The sequence below is a fragment of the Propithecus coquereli genome, unplaced genomic scaffold, assembly GCF_000956105.1.
Source record: "Propithecus coquereli isolate 6110/MARCELLA unplaced genomic scaffold, Pcoq_1.0 Scaffold111, whole genome shotgun sequence".
Taxonomy (NCBI): Eukaryota; Metazoa; Chordata; class Mammalia; order Primates; family Indriidae; genus Propithecus; species Propithecus coquereli.
The window spans coordinates 6791576-6810195 of record NW_012135081.1 but is presented as its reverse complement, the minus strand read 5'-3'; the positions used below and the strand labels follow the sequence as shown (position 1 = coordinate 6810195).

Below are 18620 nucleotides of genomic sequence, written 5' to 3'. Positions count from 1 at the left end.
CCCAGGAATGTGAGGTTGCTGTGAGCTAGGCTGACGCCACGGCACTCACTCTAGCCTGGACAAAAGAGTGAGACTCTGTCTCAAAAAAAAAAAAACCACCCTCTCCTTTCAGCCGGCATTAGATATCCATGTTTCTTGCCCTCATAAGGTCTTGTGCCTACTCTGTCAAAGTAAAATCACTTTGTGTTTTAAATGCGTGCTTATGTAATGTCTTCCCCCTCTCCCCATTAGAATTAAGTTTCCTGAGTCAGCTTTCTCCCCCAACAAATGGCGAGCACATAGTTGGCTCTCAATAAATATTTGTTGGATAAATGAATGGATCTTGGCAGTGAGCTTGTTTGTCACATATATGCAGGCTTCTTCTGAACTGGCCTCTTTTTCCTCTGTTGACCTTTCAGGACCTGGGTTTCAGTGATGAGACATGGGGTATGATGTAACCCGTTTCCAGGGGGATGTTGACGAAGACCTTATCTGCCCTATTTGCAGTGGAGTCTTGGAGGAGCCAGTACAGGTGAGTTGGTCTGATGGCAGGTTTGGTGGCACAACAGATGGCAGTGAAACTAGGGGAATGGGATCCATGGGGAAGTCACTATGTTCTGCCCCAATAGAGGTCTGGTAGAGAGGAGCAGTGGAAGCTGCAAGGAGAATAGCCTTCCAGAGTCTAGACATTGGATGCCACAGAGATCCAGTGGTTCACATTTTTTTCTGAGGTCACTCTGAGAGTTTTCTCCTGTAACACGGTCAGCTGCTTATTTCTGTCTCCTGTTAGTAGCTCAGTAGCTTCCTTTCCTCTGCAGGAACTCTGACTAGTTTCCATCTTCCTGTTCATGATTAAATTTACGGACTTTCCTGATAAGTTCTCTCTGCATTTTGATGATGTAGTGCTTCATGTAATCAGCCAGTCTCCTTGCAGTCTTCTGCCTGCCTACTGTCTAACAAATAGGAAGTGGGAATATGTATATACTGACCTATTTTCTTCCTGGGATCTATTGAAAAGACTGGCTTTTTTTTTTTTTTTTTTGAGACAGAGTCTCGCTCTGTTGCCCAGGCTAGAGTGCTATGACATCAGCCTAGCTCACAGCAAACTCAAACTGCTGGGCTCAAAGCAATCCTCCTGCCTCAGCCTCCTGAGTAGCTAGCTGGGACTACAGGCGTGCACCACCACACCTAGCTAATTTTTTTTTCTTCTATTTTTAGATGCCCGACTAATTTCTTTCTATTTGTAAGTAGAGACGGGGTCTCACTCTTGCTGAGGCTGGTCTTGAACTCCTGACCTCAAGCGATCCTCCCGCCTTGGCCTCCCAAAGTGCTAGGATTACAGGCGTGAGCCACCACGCCCAGGTGAAAAGACCAGCTTTTGATCCAGCCATGCACTCTGCATTTTGATATGAAAGCTGCCTCCTTCAATAGGTCATTTCTCTGCCAGCCTTGTCAGACCACACTCAGTTGTATCTTCCTGGGGCAAGTATGAGAAGCTCATGGTTACCAGGCAAGTACAATAAGTAAGGTGAATCCTTAAAAGTTGTATTCATAGCCAGGTATAGTAGCACACACCTGTAGTCCCAGCTACTTGGGAGGCTGAGGTGGGAGCATCACTTGAGCCCAGGAGTTCAAGGTTGCATTGAGCTATGATCTCACTCCTGTACTCCAGCCTGGGTGACAGAGCAAGACTTTGTGTCTAAAAAAAAAATCACAAAAAACAGTTGTATTCATGGGACATCATCCTACATGATCCTTATTGCCCTCATTCTGTAAATACCAATTAATCCTCAGTCACTCCTGGCCAGATTGAGATAATCCCATTTTCTAAATCAGGACACTAGTCAATGAGGTCTCATGGCCCTCCCCTCATTCCCTGCTTATGTAACTCCCTTTGAGCCTTTGAGTTTATTCTTTCTCCCAGTTTCCAGCCTGGACCTATTCTCTTTCTAAGGCTTCGAAGTCTATTCCCATTAGAGGCATGTTGGATGGGTGTGGAGCAAGCTATTCTAGTAGTGTCAAGAAGTCATGGGGTGTGTCAGGTTCCCTCCTCACCCTGGCAGGACCTTGTCTGTTTTCCAGCACTACCATTTGAGGTGAGTCACTTATAGAGAGGTGACAGCCTAGTCAGAAGCCACCCATCCACCTCCAGGCTTTACCTTCTGAAGAGCAGGCCAGGCAAACCCTTGTGACCCAGACATATTTCCAGAGTTAGAAGGCTCCTGCTAGGGATGCTGATTTCCCCACATCATATTTATTTGTTGAATAGGTGATAAATTTACATGGTTTAGAAATCAAAATAGTGGCTGGGTGCAGTGGTTCATGCCTGTAATCCTAGCACTTCTGGAGACTGATTGCTTGAGTCCAGAAGTTCAGGACCATCCTGGGCAACATAACAAAACCTCTGTCTCTACAAAAATATTTTAAAAAATTATGCAGGCACAGTGATGCACACCTATAGTCCTAGTAATTCAGAAGGCTGAGGCAGGAAAATCACTTGAGCCCAGGAGTTAGAAGTTACAGTAAACTATGATCACCACTGCACTCCAGCCCGGATGACAGAGCAAGACTCTGTCTCTAAAAAAACTAAATAATAAACAAACAAAAAAATCAAAATAGTATAAAAAAATACATTGTGAGAGCTCTCACTTCGATCCTTATCCCTGTCCACCTAATCCCCACATAGATGAATAAATAACTACTTTTATTTGTTTATTATCTTTCCAGTATATATTTAAGCAGATACAAATAAATATGAATATATTTATGTGTGTGTATACATGTGTGCATGTGTATGTATAAATATGAATATATCTATGTTTTGGGGGCCCACTTTTCTTTCTTATGCAAAAGGTAGCACATTCTGTATACTTCTGCAGGGGAGGCAGGTTTAAACAGGTTGGTCATAAAAGAGGTGACACTAGAGCCAAGACCTGAATGATAAGGGCCCATTCATGTTAAAATCTAGAGAAAGAACATTCATTTCAGGCAGAGGGGAACAACAAAAGTAAAGATCCTGAAGTAAGAATGAGTTGAGTGTGGTCAAAGAGAGCCAACATGGCCTGAACACTGCTGGGAGCATGGTGTGAGGTGAGGAGAGGTCAGAGGCACAGGCCAGATCAAGCAGAGTTTTATAGGCCATGAGTAGGAGTTTAGATTTCTTTTAAGTATAATGGGAAACCATTATAAAGTTTTAAGCAAGGGAGTGATATGATCTGGTTTGTGTTTTTAAATGATCACTCTGCTAAATTTAGAGTGGATTATAAAGGGGCAAAGTAGAAGTAGGGAAATCAGTTAGAAGACATATTTAATAATTCAGGTGAGAGATGATAGCTTAAACTGGGTTAGTGACAGTAGAGATGGACAAAAGTGGACAGATCTTTTTGTTTTGGAGATACAGTCTGTAAGACTTTGAAAAGAATGAAGTATGCCTTTGAGTAAAAAATAAAAATCTACTGACAGTTGAATTAGTGATATGAGAATGATGTCTTCCTTTATGAACACTCTCTGTATTTCAGTCTTTGGTGTCTAGTGTCTATGAGCATCTTGAGGGCAGAAACTCATTTTTTTTTCTTTTCTTTTGTAGACAGGGTCTTGCTCTGTTGCCCAGGCTAGAGTGCAGTAGCATGATCATAGCTCACTGCAATCTCAAACTCTTGGGCTCAAGCAATCCTCCTGCCTCATCCTCCCGAGTAGCTGGGACTACAGGCTTATACCACCATGCCTGGCTAATTTTTTTTAGTTTTTTTTGAAATTGGGTCTTGCTATGTTATCCAGGTGGTATCTTATTTATTTATTTTTTTATCATAAACACCTAGTAAAGTGTTTGGGACATAGTAGGCACTCCAGTCATTTATTCATAAACATCTACCAAGTGTCTACTGTATCCCATGCTAGATGCCAGATGGTGTCTGCACAGAGGCCAGGCAGTCCTCTCGCTTTGAGGGATTAATGTTAGAGGTTACTGAGTTATCAGGGAAGTAGGCCAAACTGGTTTTTGTGAAACTGAAAAGAATATGATTCTATGAAAAACCCCAACCCTGCTTAGGAGGGTAAGTGTGGCTGTTGGGACTCAGGACGACACTTCAGGTCATCCCTCATAAAATAAGAATTTGGGCCCACGCAGAGAGGTTTCCTAACCTCTCAACAGGAATTCCAGGCTTTTTTTTTTTTTTCTTTTCAGCTTTCTTACATTTAACTTTAGCTGGTAAACCTCTGTCCCCTTCCTTTCTACATCTATAGTCCGAAGCATCCTTCAAGACCCATATCAAATTCTGTCCTCTCCATGAATATCTGCCATGATTACCTCACCTGGAAAGCTCTTATCCTGCTCTGGACTTTTTTTGACTTTTATTGTGTACATAATCCAGTTGGCAATTAATAATTGGCTGCCTTATGTCATCTCTCCTATTGTTCTGGAGTGTTATTTATATCTGTTATTGTTATATAACTTTTTACTTGTTTGTCTTGTTTCACAACCCATTTATAATCTTAAGCACAGGTACGTATCTTAAGCCTGCCCCCCACAATGCAGTTCCTGTAGTAGATCTGTACTTTGCTATGACCCCAGGGATCTCTGGTCCTAGAAGCTGCTCAAAGGCTTAATTGGCTTTGTAGAGTTATCACATCCAGGCTCTTAACTCCTGCTAATTCCCTTGTGTCCCTTTTGCCCTGTTTTCCCATCTAGGCACCTCATTGTGAGCATGCTTTCTGCAACGCCTGCATCACTCAGTGGTTCTCTCAGCAACAGACGTGTCCGGTGGACCGTAGCGTTGTGACGGTTGCCCACCTGCGCCCAGTACCTCGGATCATGCGGAACATGTTGTCAAAGCTGCAGATTGCCTGCGACAACGCTGTGTTTGGCTGCAGTGCTGTTGTTCGGCTTGACAACCTCATGTCTCACCTCAGCGACTGTGAGCACAACCCCAAGCGGCCTGTGACCTGTGAACAGGGCTGTGGGTGAGATTCCTTCCATTCTTCTGCCCCACACAGATAAGGGCCTTCCCATTTATATCCCTATCTCTGGGTGTCCTGTTCACTAGATGAGGAGATCTCTTATGTTGGCAAGGAGTATTCTTAGCCTCCTTGGCGCTCTGCCCTAAGATCTCATTTTTTTTTTTCTTTTTTCAACCCCTTGGTCAATTTGCAGAAGATCTCACTTTCTTGCCACTTTTCCAACTATGATCTTTTTGCTCTTGCTTTAATAAAAGAAGGAGGACAGCAATTCAGCAATCTGTGTGATCACACTGAGGACTGATTCACTGTATTCTTCCCTGTAAGGCCAATACTACTTTCTCTTTGTCAGGCTGACTCCTCTCTACTTTCCAGCCTTATCATGTTTCCTCTTGCCCTATTTTTTCTCTCTGGGTGTGAAATATTTGGTTGAATGTTGATAGCTGGGGCTCTGAAACTAGGGCTTCTCAAAAGGAATAAGTGCACAGGCAGAATCCATGGGAGGAAAGGAGAGCCATGCAGTAGATAAAGCACCATGTCTTAGAAGAGGAAAAAAGTTCAGAGAAAGTAGGCAGAAAGGGGATAAGGAGGAAGTCTGGGAGAAGAAAGTGAAGGGACCATACAAGAGGGAGGCTTGAAATGAATGTTAGAAATTTTGGGTAGGAGAAGGTCTACTCTGCAATCTTCTGCCATTTGCCCACATGTCCCATTGAATGCCCCTGGTGGCCTGTTCTGCTTTTTCCCCATCCCCACCCTGGGCTGCAGCCTGGAGATGCCCAAAGATGAGCTGCCAAACCACAATTGCATTAAGCACCTGCGCTCAGTGGTACAGCAGCAGCAGACACGCATCGCAGAGCTGGAGAAGACATCGGCTGAACACAAACACCAGCTGGCGGAGCAGGTAGGTCTAGAAAACATGGGGGAGAACATGTCCCTCATATGCAAATAACTGCATACCCATGGGTGATAAACACCCCTTATGAACACATAGACCTGTGCCTGTGCTTGTGAGCCTGGGTGAGTGGATACTCTGCCTATGGCTTAGTAGGGAATCAGATTGGAGCTCTCCTTGCTTCCTTTCATCCCATTCATGTCATTCATTCACCTAACATTTATCAAATGCCTTCTCTATGAACATACTTTGCTAAGCACTAAGGAGACAGCTGTGAGTGAGTCCTCCTCTTGTTTTCCTGAAGCTTATGATCTCATTCCTCAGATCTCTCAATTGCCCTCGTTCTCGGATAAACTTTTGTCTTTTATTTGTTGTCTGCCTTAACCTTCATCCTTGGTTCTCCTTCCCTCCAACAGAAGCGAGACATCCAGCTGCTAAAGGCATACATGCGTGCAATCCGCAGTGTCAACCCCAACCTTCAGAACCTGGAGGAGACAATTGAATACAACGAGATCCTAGAGTGAGTGTCACTCAGGGTGTGGAGTGAGTGACTCCATGTCCTGGCACCAAGGCCTGAAAGGAGGAAGAGCAGGGGAGTGCCAGATGGAGGGCAGTAGGAGAGCTGGCCTGGGGCCACTGCTTCTCAGATGTTGGGATGAAGGACAGGGGCAGAGGAGAAGAGGATAACCCTTAGCTCCAATCCAGGATCTCTTATGCATTTGGGTGGATGGAGGGGAAAGCCTGCCCAAGGATGCAGTTTATCCAGCATTAGGTGAGTACTCACCATGTAGAAAGTCCTGTACTGATGGCTGTGGAGTGCTAGGAGGGCCAATAAGAAATAGAAGATATTGTCCCTATCTTCAGGTAGCTTACAACCCAGAGAAGAAGAGGCAGAGTGCAAGTCCAGGAAAGTGATCTCTAAAATGCAGCAAAAGCAAGTGAAGTAAACAAGTGAAATCTAAGAACCCTTTCAGTTCTGGAGTCCTATACAGTTCATAGACTAAACTGTAAGTGCGAATCAATATATATAGGGTAAATAGTGCTAAATGGGAACACTACAAAGGAATAATTGCTTCATTCAATAAACATTTGTTGGGCACTTACTATGTGCCAAGCACCATGTGTGCTAAGTATTGGGATTTCAAAGAAAAATAACAGGGACAGAGTGTAGATTTGTGGAATTTAATCTGGTGAGTAAGATGGTGACTCAGATGGGATCATCTAGGGAAAGATTTGGGGTTTCTGAGCCAATGATGGATGGAAAGAAGGAAGAATAGTTAGGCTGAATGCAGTGGGTGGCCCTCCCTTTTAGGAGAAAAAGCCAATGCAGAGAAAGGAGATGAGCTGACATGACCATCTCCAAACCCCTCCACAGGTGGGTGAACTCCCTTCAGCCAGCAAGAGTGACCCGCTGGGGAGGGATGATCTCAACCCCAGACGCTGTGCTCCAGGCTGTAATCAAGCGCTCCCTGGTGGAGAGTGGCTGTCCTGCTTCTATTGTCAACGAGCTGATTGAAAATGCCCACGAGCGTAGCTGGCCCCAGGGTCTGGCCACACTAGAGACAAGACAGATGAATCGGCGCTACTATGAGAACTACGTGGCCAAACGCATCCCTGGCAAGCAGGCTGTTGTCGTGATGGCCTGTGAAAACCAGCATATGGGTGATGACATGGTGCAAGAACCAGGGCTTGTCATGATATTTGCCCATGGAGTGGAGGAGATATAGGAGAACTTGATGGGCTATCAGGAAGAGATGGAAATCAGAAAATCCTGTCTCTCCAGCAGCTGGGCCCTGAGTCCTCCCCACTGTCCTTAATACTGCGGCTTATGTTTGAGCCATACATCTCCCTGCTTTTCTGGCACTGAGGGGCCCTCGGGCACTTTGCTCAACCTTTCAGGTGGGAAACCCAGATTTCCTCCTTTTGCCATATTTCTTCCCCTAAAATGTCTGTAAATTCTCAGTCTTGGGGGGGAAATCTCCACCTCTGTCCATTTTCCTGCCTAATCTCTGGTTCTAGATATATTCAGAAAGCACAAAGAGATTCATTTTCCCTAGAGGATCAGGGTGGAGTAAGGAATCTAATCATCCCTTTCTTCCAAAACCAGGGAATCAGAGTAGGCAGGTCTGTTGACTCTAAGCAGTATTTAGAGGGCAGTTCTGGGGAACAGACATCCTAAAGAAAGGTAAGGGTGGAACCAACCCTAGAAATAGTGAGGCCTGTAATTGGCCATCACTGATGGCCCTTAGGAGAAGACTGGACCTCTGTGCCAAGCAATATCCCTGTTCAGCCCACCTTAAAGGTGCAGGCTCCCACTGGGCCTGCAGGTATGCAGGTTGGGATGCCGAAAATTTCCAGATTTCTTCTTTCCTACACTTTTCATAATTAGGGAATGACAGGGTTGGGGTTAGGGGTTAGTCTGTTTGGGTTTCTGTGTTCAGCAAAAAGCTGCTCTCTGGCTTTTGCTGAAGTAGGGTAGGTACTGCCTCTTGTGGCATGGGCTGTAATAGTTCCATAGACCCCTCTCCAGCCCTGTGATTGTAGTTAGTTATTTTGATAATTTCCCTTGGCCATTGTTTGTTTATATTTCACAAACCCTACCCTCTCTCCACTTTTTTTGTTGTTTTTTTTAAGAATGGCCTGGTATGGCTATCCCACTTTCTAGCCCAGCCACACTGTTGGCAATTTAATTTATTTACTTTTTTTTTAAGAAAGAAAAAAAGAAAAAAAAATCAACAAAACTTAAAACTTTTCTTTTGCTGTTTCTATTGTGGGGATTCTGGATAGGGTGGGACAGGGATGGGGTCTGTTTTATATTTCTCGTTTTCAGCACAACCTTTGGCTTTAATATAGGAAGAGCCAAGGGAGTCCTTGGCTGAACTTACGAGTCTGTCCCAACCCTCCAAAACCCCATCTGAAATGAGGAGCTTCCTCTACTCCCTTGATAGATGTGACAGTCCAGCATCAATGCCTGTGCCCTTGGGAAAACTTGCTCCTACTCCTTCCAGGGTCTCATCATAAAACTCTGGAGTTAGAGTATTAATTTTGAAGGTACTCCCCTCAACCCCCACCATGCCATACACACACACAAGCTTCCTTGGAGCTATATAGCTGGGTTCTAAGCTTCACCAGGCAAATGAGATATAAATTATATTACTGTGTCTCTAAGTACAGGCTGTGCTGTGCCTCATCCACACCCCACTAAGGACTTCAGCTCCATTTCAGGCTACCTGGGGCATTCCTTGATTCCTAGGATGGTTGGCAGAGTGAGAAGGGGAAGGATAGTAGGTGTGATTACTTTAATATGCAGGTGGGATTGGGGTTGGAGAGAGATAGAAAGGCTCCTCTCCACCATATAATGGCTCCTTTTCTTTTTGGAGTTTTTTTCCAGGCCAGCTTGCTGTAGGTCTGGGTAGTTGGGTCATGGCTCCATTGGGATTGGGGTGGAGGGATGCAGCTTGAGGGGAGTAGGGAACAGTCATATGTTCCAGCTCCAGGACATTGTGCTCAGGAATTTGAAAACGCTGCTATACTTAGTGTGGTTACTACATTTCTTCCACTCCCCTTTGCCCCTGCCTGCCTTATCAAGGCCCATAGTCTCCTGTCCTCACCCTCAGATGGAGCCAGGAAGCCCAGTTAAGGCTTTCCTACCCTTTGCACTAGTGTCTGCAGGTTGCTGGTTGTGTTGTATGTGCTGTTCCACAGTGTTGACTGTACTATTAATAAACCTTTTACTCAACTCTAAATTCTTAATTCAGCATCACTCCCCTTGTTTTGAAGGTTTTCTCTCTGCTTTTGCCTTTCTCTCACCCTAATTCTGCTTACTTCTTCCTTGCTTTGTTACCTACGCTTATGTTGGAGCTAACCTCTGGTTCCAGAGGATGTCTGTCTGGGAATAGTATGCACCTCACATCTGCTTTGCCCTGTGTTCCTGCATCCTTCCCTCCTGTCTCCTGTTTCCTAGCAACCAAAGCTCTCTCCAGTGATCTGAACTGTGTTCTTCCCAGGGTCTGCCTTTACCCTAAATTCCATGTCTTCTCTAAGTGCTTCTGGATTTTGGGGATACTTTCTACACAAGATAATGTATCTCTTTCCCTTGTCCCAAAAACAACTTTGCTTTGGAATCTGGAATTCTCCTACAGGCAGGGAAGCCTCTACCTCCCAACATTTCCTAAACCAAGAAAGTAAATGTGAGGAAGGAAACCTGAAACAACTATACCTGCTGTGGTTGTCAAATCTTGATAAACCCTTTTTGTAAGCATTTGCTGCCCCCTTTTCCCTGTCATGAAGAAAAGGAAATCTTCCCCCACAGAAGTATATTTTAAATTTGTTGAGCATTTTTTATGCACCTAATGTAAATCTAATAGTAATCTAGATACTCTAGTGGCTTGAGGAAAAAAAAGGCATTCCTGTGCTCACTGAATTTATGCTTTCATACGTACAAGTTATGATTATAAAATACCGATGAACACGTCACAATATAGAGCATAAGAGGCAATCAATATATATACCCTAGTGATACCAGTAATGTTTTTTTTCTTTCCTGAAACTGTCAAAATTACTTTTAGAACCTGCTGCTCATTCTTCTGTATGTCATGAATGGCACCAAATCTTTCTTTTAAGGTAGATTTGGCTTTTGGAAACAAATATTCATTGAATGTCTACCCTGCAAGATCCTCACGAGAGTAGGGATGGGGAGGTGCACGTAGCAAAGTGACATCTACCTTCAAAGAACTTACTCACTGATGGAGATGAGTATATAAAAAGGCACAATAAATGTGCTAAGTGGCTTTACTAGTAATATGTGAGCAGAGGAATATAAAGCCACTGATTCTGATAGGTATCAGGAAAGGCTTTTCAGAAGTATTATTTGTTCTAGATCAGAGGTCAGCTTGCAACCTGCTGCCTGCTTTTGCAAAAAATTGTACTGGGGCCAGATGTGGTGGCTCACACCTGTAATCCTAGCACTTTGGGAAGCCAAGGTGGGAGGATCGCTTGAGGCCAGGAGTTCAAGACCAGCCTGAGCAAAGAGCAAGACCTCATCTCTACAAAAAATAGAATAATTAGCTGGGCCTGGTGGTGCACACCTATACTCCCAACTACGTGGGAGGCTGAGGCAGGAGGATTGCTTGAGCCCAGTAGTTTGAGACCAAGCCATCATCACACTCCTGTACTCTAGCCTGGGCAGCAGAGTGAGACCTTGTCTCTAAGAAAAAATAAAAATAAAAAAGATTTTTAAAAATTAACAATATATCCTTAATAATCTACTACCATTCATATTTACATTTCCCTAATTATCCCAAGAAAATTCCTTTTACACCTAATTTTTGTTTAAACCTTGATCCAATCCAAGACCATGCATTACTTCAGTTTATTTCCGTTTTACCCTCTTTATCTAGATTCCTGGAACAACATTTTTTCATGTAACATTAATTTATTGAAGAGAGTGGGCCAGTTGTCCTGGAGAACGCTCTTTTGGACTTTACCGATTGCTTCTTCAGTGTCCTTTAACTTGTTCCTCTAGTCCCTATTTTACTAAACAAAATTAGATCTAGAGTCTTGAGAGGTTCAAATCAAACAGTTCTAGGGATAGAAGACATCACAGGAGAGAGATATTCTTTATATTTTGTAACATCAGGAGATATGCCCAATTGCCCCACCATTAGCCTGATCTCTTCATTGTACAGTTGTATTGTTGAGAGATTTTTGTAAACCTGGCTAAGTGACAAATACATGCATTGAGAAAAGGGGTCAATTGGCAGTGCAGCTCTGGTTGGTTGCTACTATGTAAGAACACGGATTCAGTACACCAGGTCTTTTGATTTTTCAAGAAATTCTGGACATCCTAATGTTTATGCTAAATCTCACAACTTTAAATATATCAAATTAAAAAAAAAAAAAGCTGTGTGCCAAAACCAAAAACTAGGGTCTACCGATTTGCAGCCTCCATTTTTTTTTTTTTTTTTTTTGAGACAGAGTCTCACTTTGTTGCCTGGGCTAGAGTGCCCTGGCGTCAGCCTAGCTCACAGCAACCTCAAACTCCTGGGCTCAAGCAATCCTACTGCCTCAGCCTCCCAAGTAGCTGGGACTACAGGTGTGAGCCACCGCGCCTGGCCTGCAGCCTCCATTTTAAGCTGAGTTCACAGCATGAATAAAAACAAGTGAAGTTTAGAATAGGATATGTTAAAGAAGGAAGAAACTAGTGTAATTGGGAACTTAGAGTTTGTTGAGGGAAGTAATGGAAGATAAGACTAGAAATAATTTGGGGCCAATTCTTGGAAGGCCTTGAATGCGTGGTAGAGAATTTGGACTTTTATTTTACAGTTAAGTATTTGAGAAGAGGAATAACTTCTAACCCACAATTCTGGTGGCATTGGAAAGAGTGCAAGAAATTGGTGCCAGCTTTGCAGTAATTCATGCAGAGAGGATAGGGTCTTGAAATAGAGCAGGAAAGAGGGGACAAAGACATTTGAGAAGGAAAACTAACAGGTCTTGGGAACTGATTGGATTCACTCAGCTAACATTTACAGCACATGGGGCCAGTCATTTGAGATATATAAATACTAATATTATTGAGAAACAATTTAAAGGAATTTGTAGCATAGTGACATACACTTGAACAAATAATGGCAAATACAGAATAGTATGTTCTAATAGATATGGACTAAGTACAAGGGGACAACCAGCAGGAAAGAATTCAACTACCTACCTGGCTAGAGGCCGAAGGGAGGCTTCTCAGGGAATCATTGAACCTACGTTCTAAACAGGATTGGATGTTGGCAGTAATGAACGTGGGTAACGGCCAGATTGAGCATTTACTGTGAGTCAGGCACCATTCTAAGTATTAAGCATTCATTTAGTCATCTCAACAGTTTTTTTTCTTTGAGAGGGAGTCTCACTATGTTGACTAGGCTGGTTTTCATCTCCTGGGCTCAAGTGATCCTCCTGCCTCAGCCTCCTGAGTAGCCGGGACTACAGGCATGCCTGGCCATCCCAACAACTTTTAATAAAGAGGCACTATAATTATCACCTCCATTTTCTATGTGAGGAAACGAGGCAGAGGGTAAAACTCTTGTAGTTCATAGTCAGAACTGGAATTTGAACCCAAAAATTTATTCCAGAGCCTGGGATCCTAACCATTGTCTATAAACAATGGGCAAGTAACCAAAGATGAGTCACAGATAAAGACTGAGGTTTCCAGTCTGCCTAGACTCTGGCAGGACCATGTTTCCAGTTCCAGAGAACATGGTATCATTAACCTAAATAGGGAGGAGAAGAGAATAAGCAGGTTTTGGGGGTGAAGTAATGAGTTCATTTGGGGCACATTAGGTTGGAAGTGCTTCCACATAGATGTGTTTAGCCAGGAAATGGAAACATGGCTTTGGAGCTTAAGAGCAAGAAGTTAGGACTAAAGATGTGGATTTGGGTGTTAATCCACCCAGAGGTGATCAAGAAATGCTAGGAATGAATGCAAACATTAAAGGAGAGAACAGGAAGAAGGCCAAGAATGGGACCTTGGGGAATTCCAGAAGTAATCTAGAATAAAATCTGGAGAATAGATACATGATAAAGTTGGCTAATCGTTAAAAAAAATTTTTGAAGTAATGAATCATCTAAATATGGCTCAGAAACTAGCTGTGAAGGAGTTCCAGAAATGTTTTGTGCCATGACAGCATCACTGAAACAAATGTAGGCTGAAATCATTTCAGCCCAAGTCCTCTAATGATTTGCTTTACTGGATAAACTCCAGAGAGCCAAGCCTCTTAAAATGTGGATCAAGTCAATAACTTGGAAGAGGATAATAAGTTCTTGTATGTGAGATTCCCCAAACATTAGCCTTTTAAAAAATATTAGTTACATGAAAGCAATTTTGGTTAAGATCTAAGAATTTACAGCTGAAAAGATTATAGGGTGGTGTTAGCTAGTAGCTGGTTGTAAGGTGAAGGGACAGAAGGAACGTCATGAGAGAAGGCAGGAATTAGTCTGTCACCTGGAAATGACCAGCCTGATTAGATGGGAGGTATCATACTGGGAAGATTTAAGGGTAAGATTTAGGCAAGGTATGTTGATAATAGAAGCTTGTGTTTGATTACATGGGGAATTGAGGTTCCTGGATAGAGAAATAATATGATGAAAGCAGCATTGTAGAGTAATCACACTACTATAGGGTGGATTTTTTTTTTCTTTTTGAGACAGAGTCTTGCTCTGTTGCCCAGACTAGAGTGCCATGGCGTCAGCCTAGCTCACAGCAACCTCAGACTCCTGGGCTCAGGCGATCCTTCTGCCTCAGCCTCCTGAGTAGCTGGGACTACAGGCATGCACCACCATGCCCGGATAATTTTTTCTATATATTTTTAGTTGTCTGATTAATTTCTTTCTAATTTTAGTAGAGACGGGGGTCTCGCTCTTGCTCAGGCTGGTCTCGAACTCCTGAGCTCAAGTGATCCTTCCACCTCAGCCTCCCAGAGTGCTAGGATTATAGGCGTAAACCATCGCGCCCGGCCTATAGGGTGGATTTAAGTGTGGTGAAACTGGGGCACCTAAAACGCCATTGTAACAAAGGCATGAATTAAGATGATATGCTGAAGGAAGTAACTGATGAATGAATAATGGGCATAGGAGCAAAGAAAATGTCAAATAAGGCTGGAAACTAGATGAAATTGAGAGAACAGTGGTATCAACAAAAATGAAAACAGTTGAGAATTGAGATTCTGTGAGAGGAAGAGAAGTTTTGTTTCCATCTTAGGTGACATTAGGTCAACTAGGTAGACATGTAGGCAGCTGAAGATAAAAGATCATAGTTTGGCTGAGAGGACTGGAAAGGTGGCTTTGGGATTTTGTCTTGGGAGAAGGGAGAAGAAAGAAGCTTTGGTAGAATTCCACTGGAGGAGGGAAAAAACAAATGAGATGGACTAACAGTATTCTAAGGAGGAGAAAAACAACAGTGTCTGAGGGCCAATAAGGAATCCATGGTTTCAAATCTAGCAAAGGATGGAGATTGAGAAGAGACTATTAAGTTTGGTTTCTATTAATGTTTAAAAAACTTCAGGAGGCAGAAACCAGAGGGCAAGGTATTAAAATACTATGGAGCTAGAGGCAGAAAAGTATACATTTTATTAAAAAAATAAAGTAGAAAACAGTGATTCGGAGGAAAAAAAAGTGGCGATTCAGAAGTGTCAAACGAAGACGGTGTTTTGTTTGTTCTGAATTCATGAAGGATTGATCCAGTGGAGTAGAATTTGAAAGTGTTAGGAAAGATTCCTTAAGAGGTTAAAATGAGTGGGATTGCCAGGCCAGGTGAAGAAAGTAACTTCAGGGAAGATGAGCAAAGTCATATACTGTAGAAGGAGGCTGAGGCAGGAGAATCACTTGAGCACAGAAGTTTGAGGTTGCAGTGAGCTATGATGATGCCACTACACTCTATCCCAGGCAGACCGTGTCTGAAAAAAAAAAAAAAAAAAGATAGGATTTAAGTGGGGGAGGGGAGGGGTGAAGGAATTGGGGAGTTAGGGTGGGCTGTGGGAATGGTAGAAATTTTAAATGATCTATTGTACATTAAGGTTCGAAGCCTTAGCCTCTCCCAAAAAGTGCAAGGGAAGCCATTTGATAGTGAAAGGGATGATCTTCAAATACCAAACTACCTCTGCCACATTCCCCTCCTCGGTCCAGATCGTCCATTTTGTAAACCATGGAGCCTTCTTCCCTTCACTACATAGTTATCAGTTGCCCTCTGCTGGTCAATTTTGGTCTTGGCTCTCCAGATACTTAAACCTGAGAGCATACGCAAAATGGGATTTGGTAGGAAGTGGGGGACTGAGCCTATTAGATTCTATCTATTCTATTAATTCATTCAGTACATATTTGATCAAATCTATGTATAAACCCTTGTAGAGGAGATACAAAGAAACAAAATACACAGTCCTAACTTTCAAGAACCTTATAGTCCAGTCTGAATGAAGATTAAAACAGGCAGGGTTCTGTAATTTATGCCTGTAATCCCAGTACTTTCGGAGGCTGAGGCAGGAGGATCGCTTTAGCCCAGGAGTTGGAGAACTGTCTACCTCGTCTCAATAAAAGAAAAAAAAAAAAAAAGAAAAAGGAAAAAAATTAAAACATATACACTTAACTACTGTACAAAAAAAATCCATTTATGCAACAAACTTAAAAGCTGAGTGGTTTGTATGTGTCAAGAGTTTATATCCTACAAGGGAAAAGAGACTTACTTAATAAGATTAGGGCACAGGATGAGGTGGTCAGAGAAGACTTCCCAGGAAAACCAACATTTAGGTGGAGACTGAGTAGAAGATGAAGCTGAGAAAGATTATTTCAGGTAGAGAACAGCCTGAACAAGGCCAAATAACTGTACCAGGAACTAAAAGATTGGCAGTGGACGGAATGTAGTGAATATGGAAGAGTGGTGTAAGAAAAAGAGATTCTGCAACATAAAAAGCAGCCATGAAAGGGTTTAAGTTCTTGGGCTGCAGTGTGGATGCTTTAGTGCAGCTCCGCATATATTAACTCATGTAGTCCCTATAAATACCACTACTTTCCATAGAAGGCTGTAGCAAGTGGTGGGACCAGCCTGCATTCGCCCCTGAGAAATGGGCAGAGTTGAGACTTATTCATTTATTTAGAGACAGAGTCTCACTCTATCACCCAGGCTGGAGTGCAGTGGTGTGATCACAGCTCACTGTAGCCCCAAACTCCGGGGCTCCAGCATTCCCCCTTGCCTTAGCCTCCCCAGTAACTGGGACTACAGGTGCATGACAGGCTAATTTTTTATTTTTATTTATTTATTTTTTTTAGAGATGGGGCTCTCTCTGTGTTGTCCAGGGTGGTCTTGAACTCTTGGACTCAAGCGATTCTCCTGCCTCAGCTTCCCAGGGTGCTGGGATTACAAGTGTGAGCAACTGCACCGCACCTATTTATTTTTAGAAACAAGGGTCACACAGGCTGGAGTGCAGTGGCATGATCATAGTTCACTGCAGCCTTGGAAGGCAGCTATGCTCACCACTATACCACCAACGCTTAACTGCAGCCTTGAACGCCTAGGCTCAAGTGATCCTCCTGCCTCAGCCTCCCAAGTAGCTGGGACTACAGGTGTACACCACTAAGCCTGGCTTTTTTTTTTTTTTTTTTAAAGAGATGGGGGGTTATCACTTTGTTGCCCAGGCTGGTCTTGAACTCCTTGCTTCAAGTGATCCTCCTGCTTCGGCCTCAGTCCACTCCCAGCCCGGCGATAGCTCAGGGAGGGTGGGCTGCTGGCACGTGGGCCCACCGGGCAGTGGAGAAAAACAAGGGGCAGAGGGCACAGCAGTGGGGACAGAGGCTGGAAGCAGATGCTGGGGGTGCGGGACCAGAGAGCTGGAGGCTTGAGCCACACCCTGGCTGAGACATATTTGGAAGGTAGAATAAATAGAATTTGTTTTTATTTTATTTTTGTGGAATCATGTCAAGGGAGATTCCTTGCATGCAACTTAGAGAATGGTGGTGGTGGACTGAAAGGCCCCACTCAGTGCAATCAAAAACATCAAAGAGGAGGGGCCTAAAGGATGTGGAAGATTTTGGAAAGTGATATTGGTGAGGGGCAGGGAGGCAATGGTGAGGGTGATACTGGGAAGAACAGCCTGAGCGGTGGTATGAAGGTGGGAAACTCTAAGGCATAAATGTGTAAAAATCTCTATGAATTACCCTTAAACCCCTACCCTTTGGGATTCTTCTTGGAGAAGATGCTGTTGTGCAAGAAATAACACAAAATGAACATCCTCTGGCCAGGCGCGGTGGTTCATGCCTGTAATCCTAGCACTACGGGAGGCCGAGGCAGGAGGATCCCTTGAGCTCAGGAGTTCGAGACCAGCCTGAGCAAGAGTGAGACTCCTCCCCACCGCGCCCTCGTCTCTACTAAAAATAGGAAAATTAGCCAGGCGTGGTAGGAGGATTGCTGAGGCAGGAGGATTGCTTGAGCGGGAGGCAGGAGGCTGAGGAAGGAGGATTGCTTGAGCGGGAGTTTGAAGTTGCTGTGAGCTAGGCTGACGCCACTGCATTCTAGCCCGGCAAGAGAGCGAGACTCTGTCGCAAAAAAAAAAAAAAAAAAAAGAACATCCTCAACAGGTACCCGAGATCTTCCCCACAATCAGTAATTAGGGGACGGTAAGAAAGGAGTGAGTACAGGAGAGCTAGAGGTTAGAGAAGAGATTAATTGCCTAGCTTGGTTAATACACATGGAGACTTTAAAACAGGACCTGGCACATAATGAACACTCAATAAAAAGTGATAGTTATCTTCCCACACCCTGACTCCAGCTGGATCGGCAGTTTTTATGTTTCAATAGGCTATTCCCTCCTAGCCCTGTGATACCTGAGATACATGGAAATCCAAATGAGAGAATGCTCTGTTTCCTGGGTCTTCAGTGTAATCAGACCTACAAGGTGTGATGTCTAGTCACAAAATACAAAGGAAACTCCGGGTTTGACTAATACTGCACAACAGGCACTCACATTCCCAAACAAAACTTAACCTTTCTTCAACCAAATCCTTTGCTATCCCCTCAAAAGAATGAAACGTGCGCCAAAGCTCTGCTAACAAGCGTGAAGTTATAGAATTCTGAAAGTGTCTTGTATCCTAGCAGCCAAAATTGTTACGGATAATTCAGCTTCCTAAAACCACCCCCATCCCTCCCGAATCCAGGGTAAGACCTTTTGGCTTCCCTTTTCCAGACAGAAAGGGAAGTACACAAAAGACACGTGCGAGGACTGGGGTTCCCTTACTTACATGGTGTGAAGGAGAAAAAAACACC

At 43.6% G+C, this 18620-nt stretch overlaps 1 protein-coding gene across 3 annotated transcripts in view; it reads left to right on the top strand.

Annotated features, from left to right (window-relative positions):
• Positions 1 to 9567, top strand: part of RNF41 (ring finger protein 41, E3 ubiquitin protein ligase) — a 27394-nt gene extending 17827 nt beyond the window's left edge. For 2 of the 3 annotated variants that reach the window (XM_012652548.1, XM_012652556.1), the window contains exons 3-7: positions 399 to 511; positions 4667 to 4938; positions 5698 to 5833; positions 6241 to 6344; positions 7200 to 9567. In XM_012652548.1, coding sequence (XP_012508002.1) covers positions 422 to 511; positions 4667 to 4938; positions 5698 to 5833; positions 6241 to 6344; positions 7200 to 7551 — 954 coding nt within the window. In that variant the 5' untranslated portion in view covers positions 399 to 421 and the 3' untranslated portion in view covers positions 7552 to 9567. The remainder of the gene's footprint in view (positions 1 to 398; positions 512 to 4666; positions 4939 to 5697; positions 5834 to 6240; positions 6345 to 7199) is intronic. The other variant, XM_012652561.1, reaches the window with a different exon arrangement.
• Positions 9568 to 18620: the final 9053 nt, after the last annotated feature.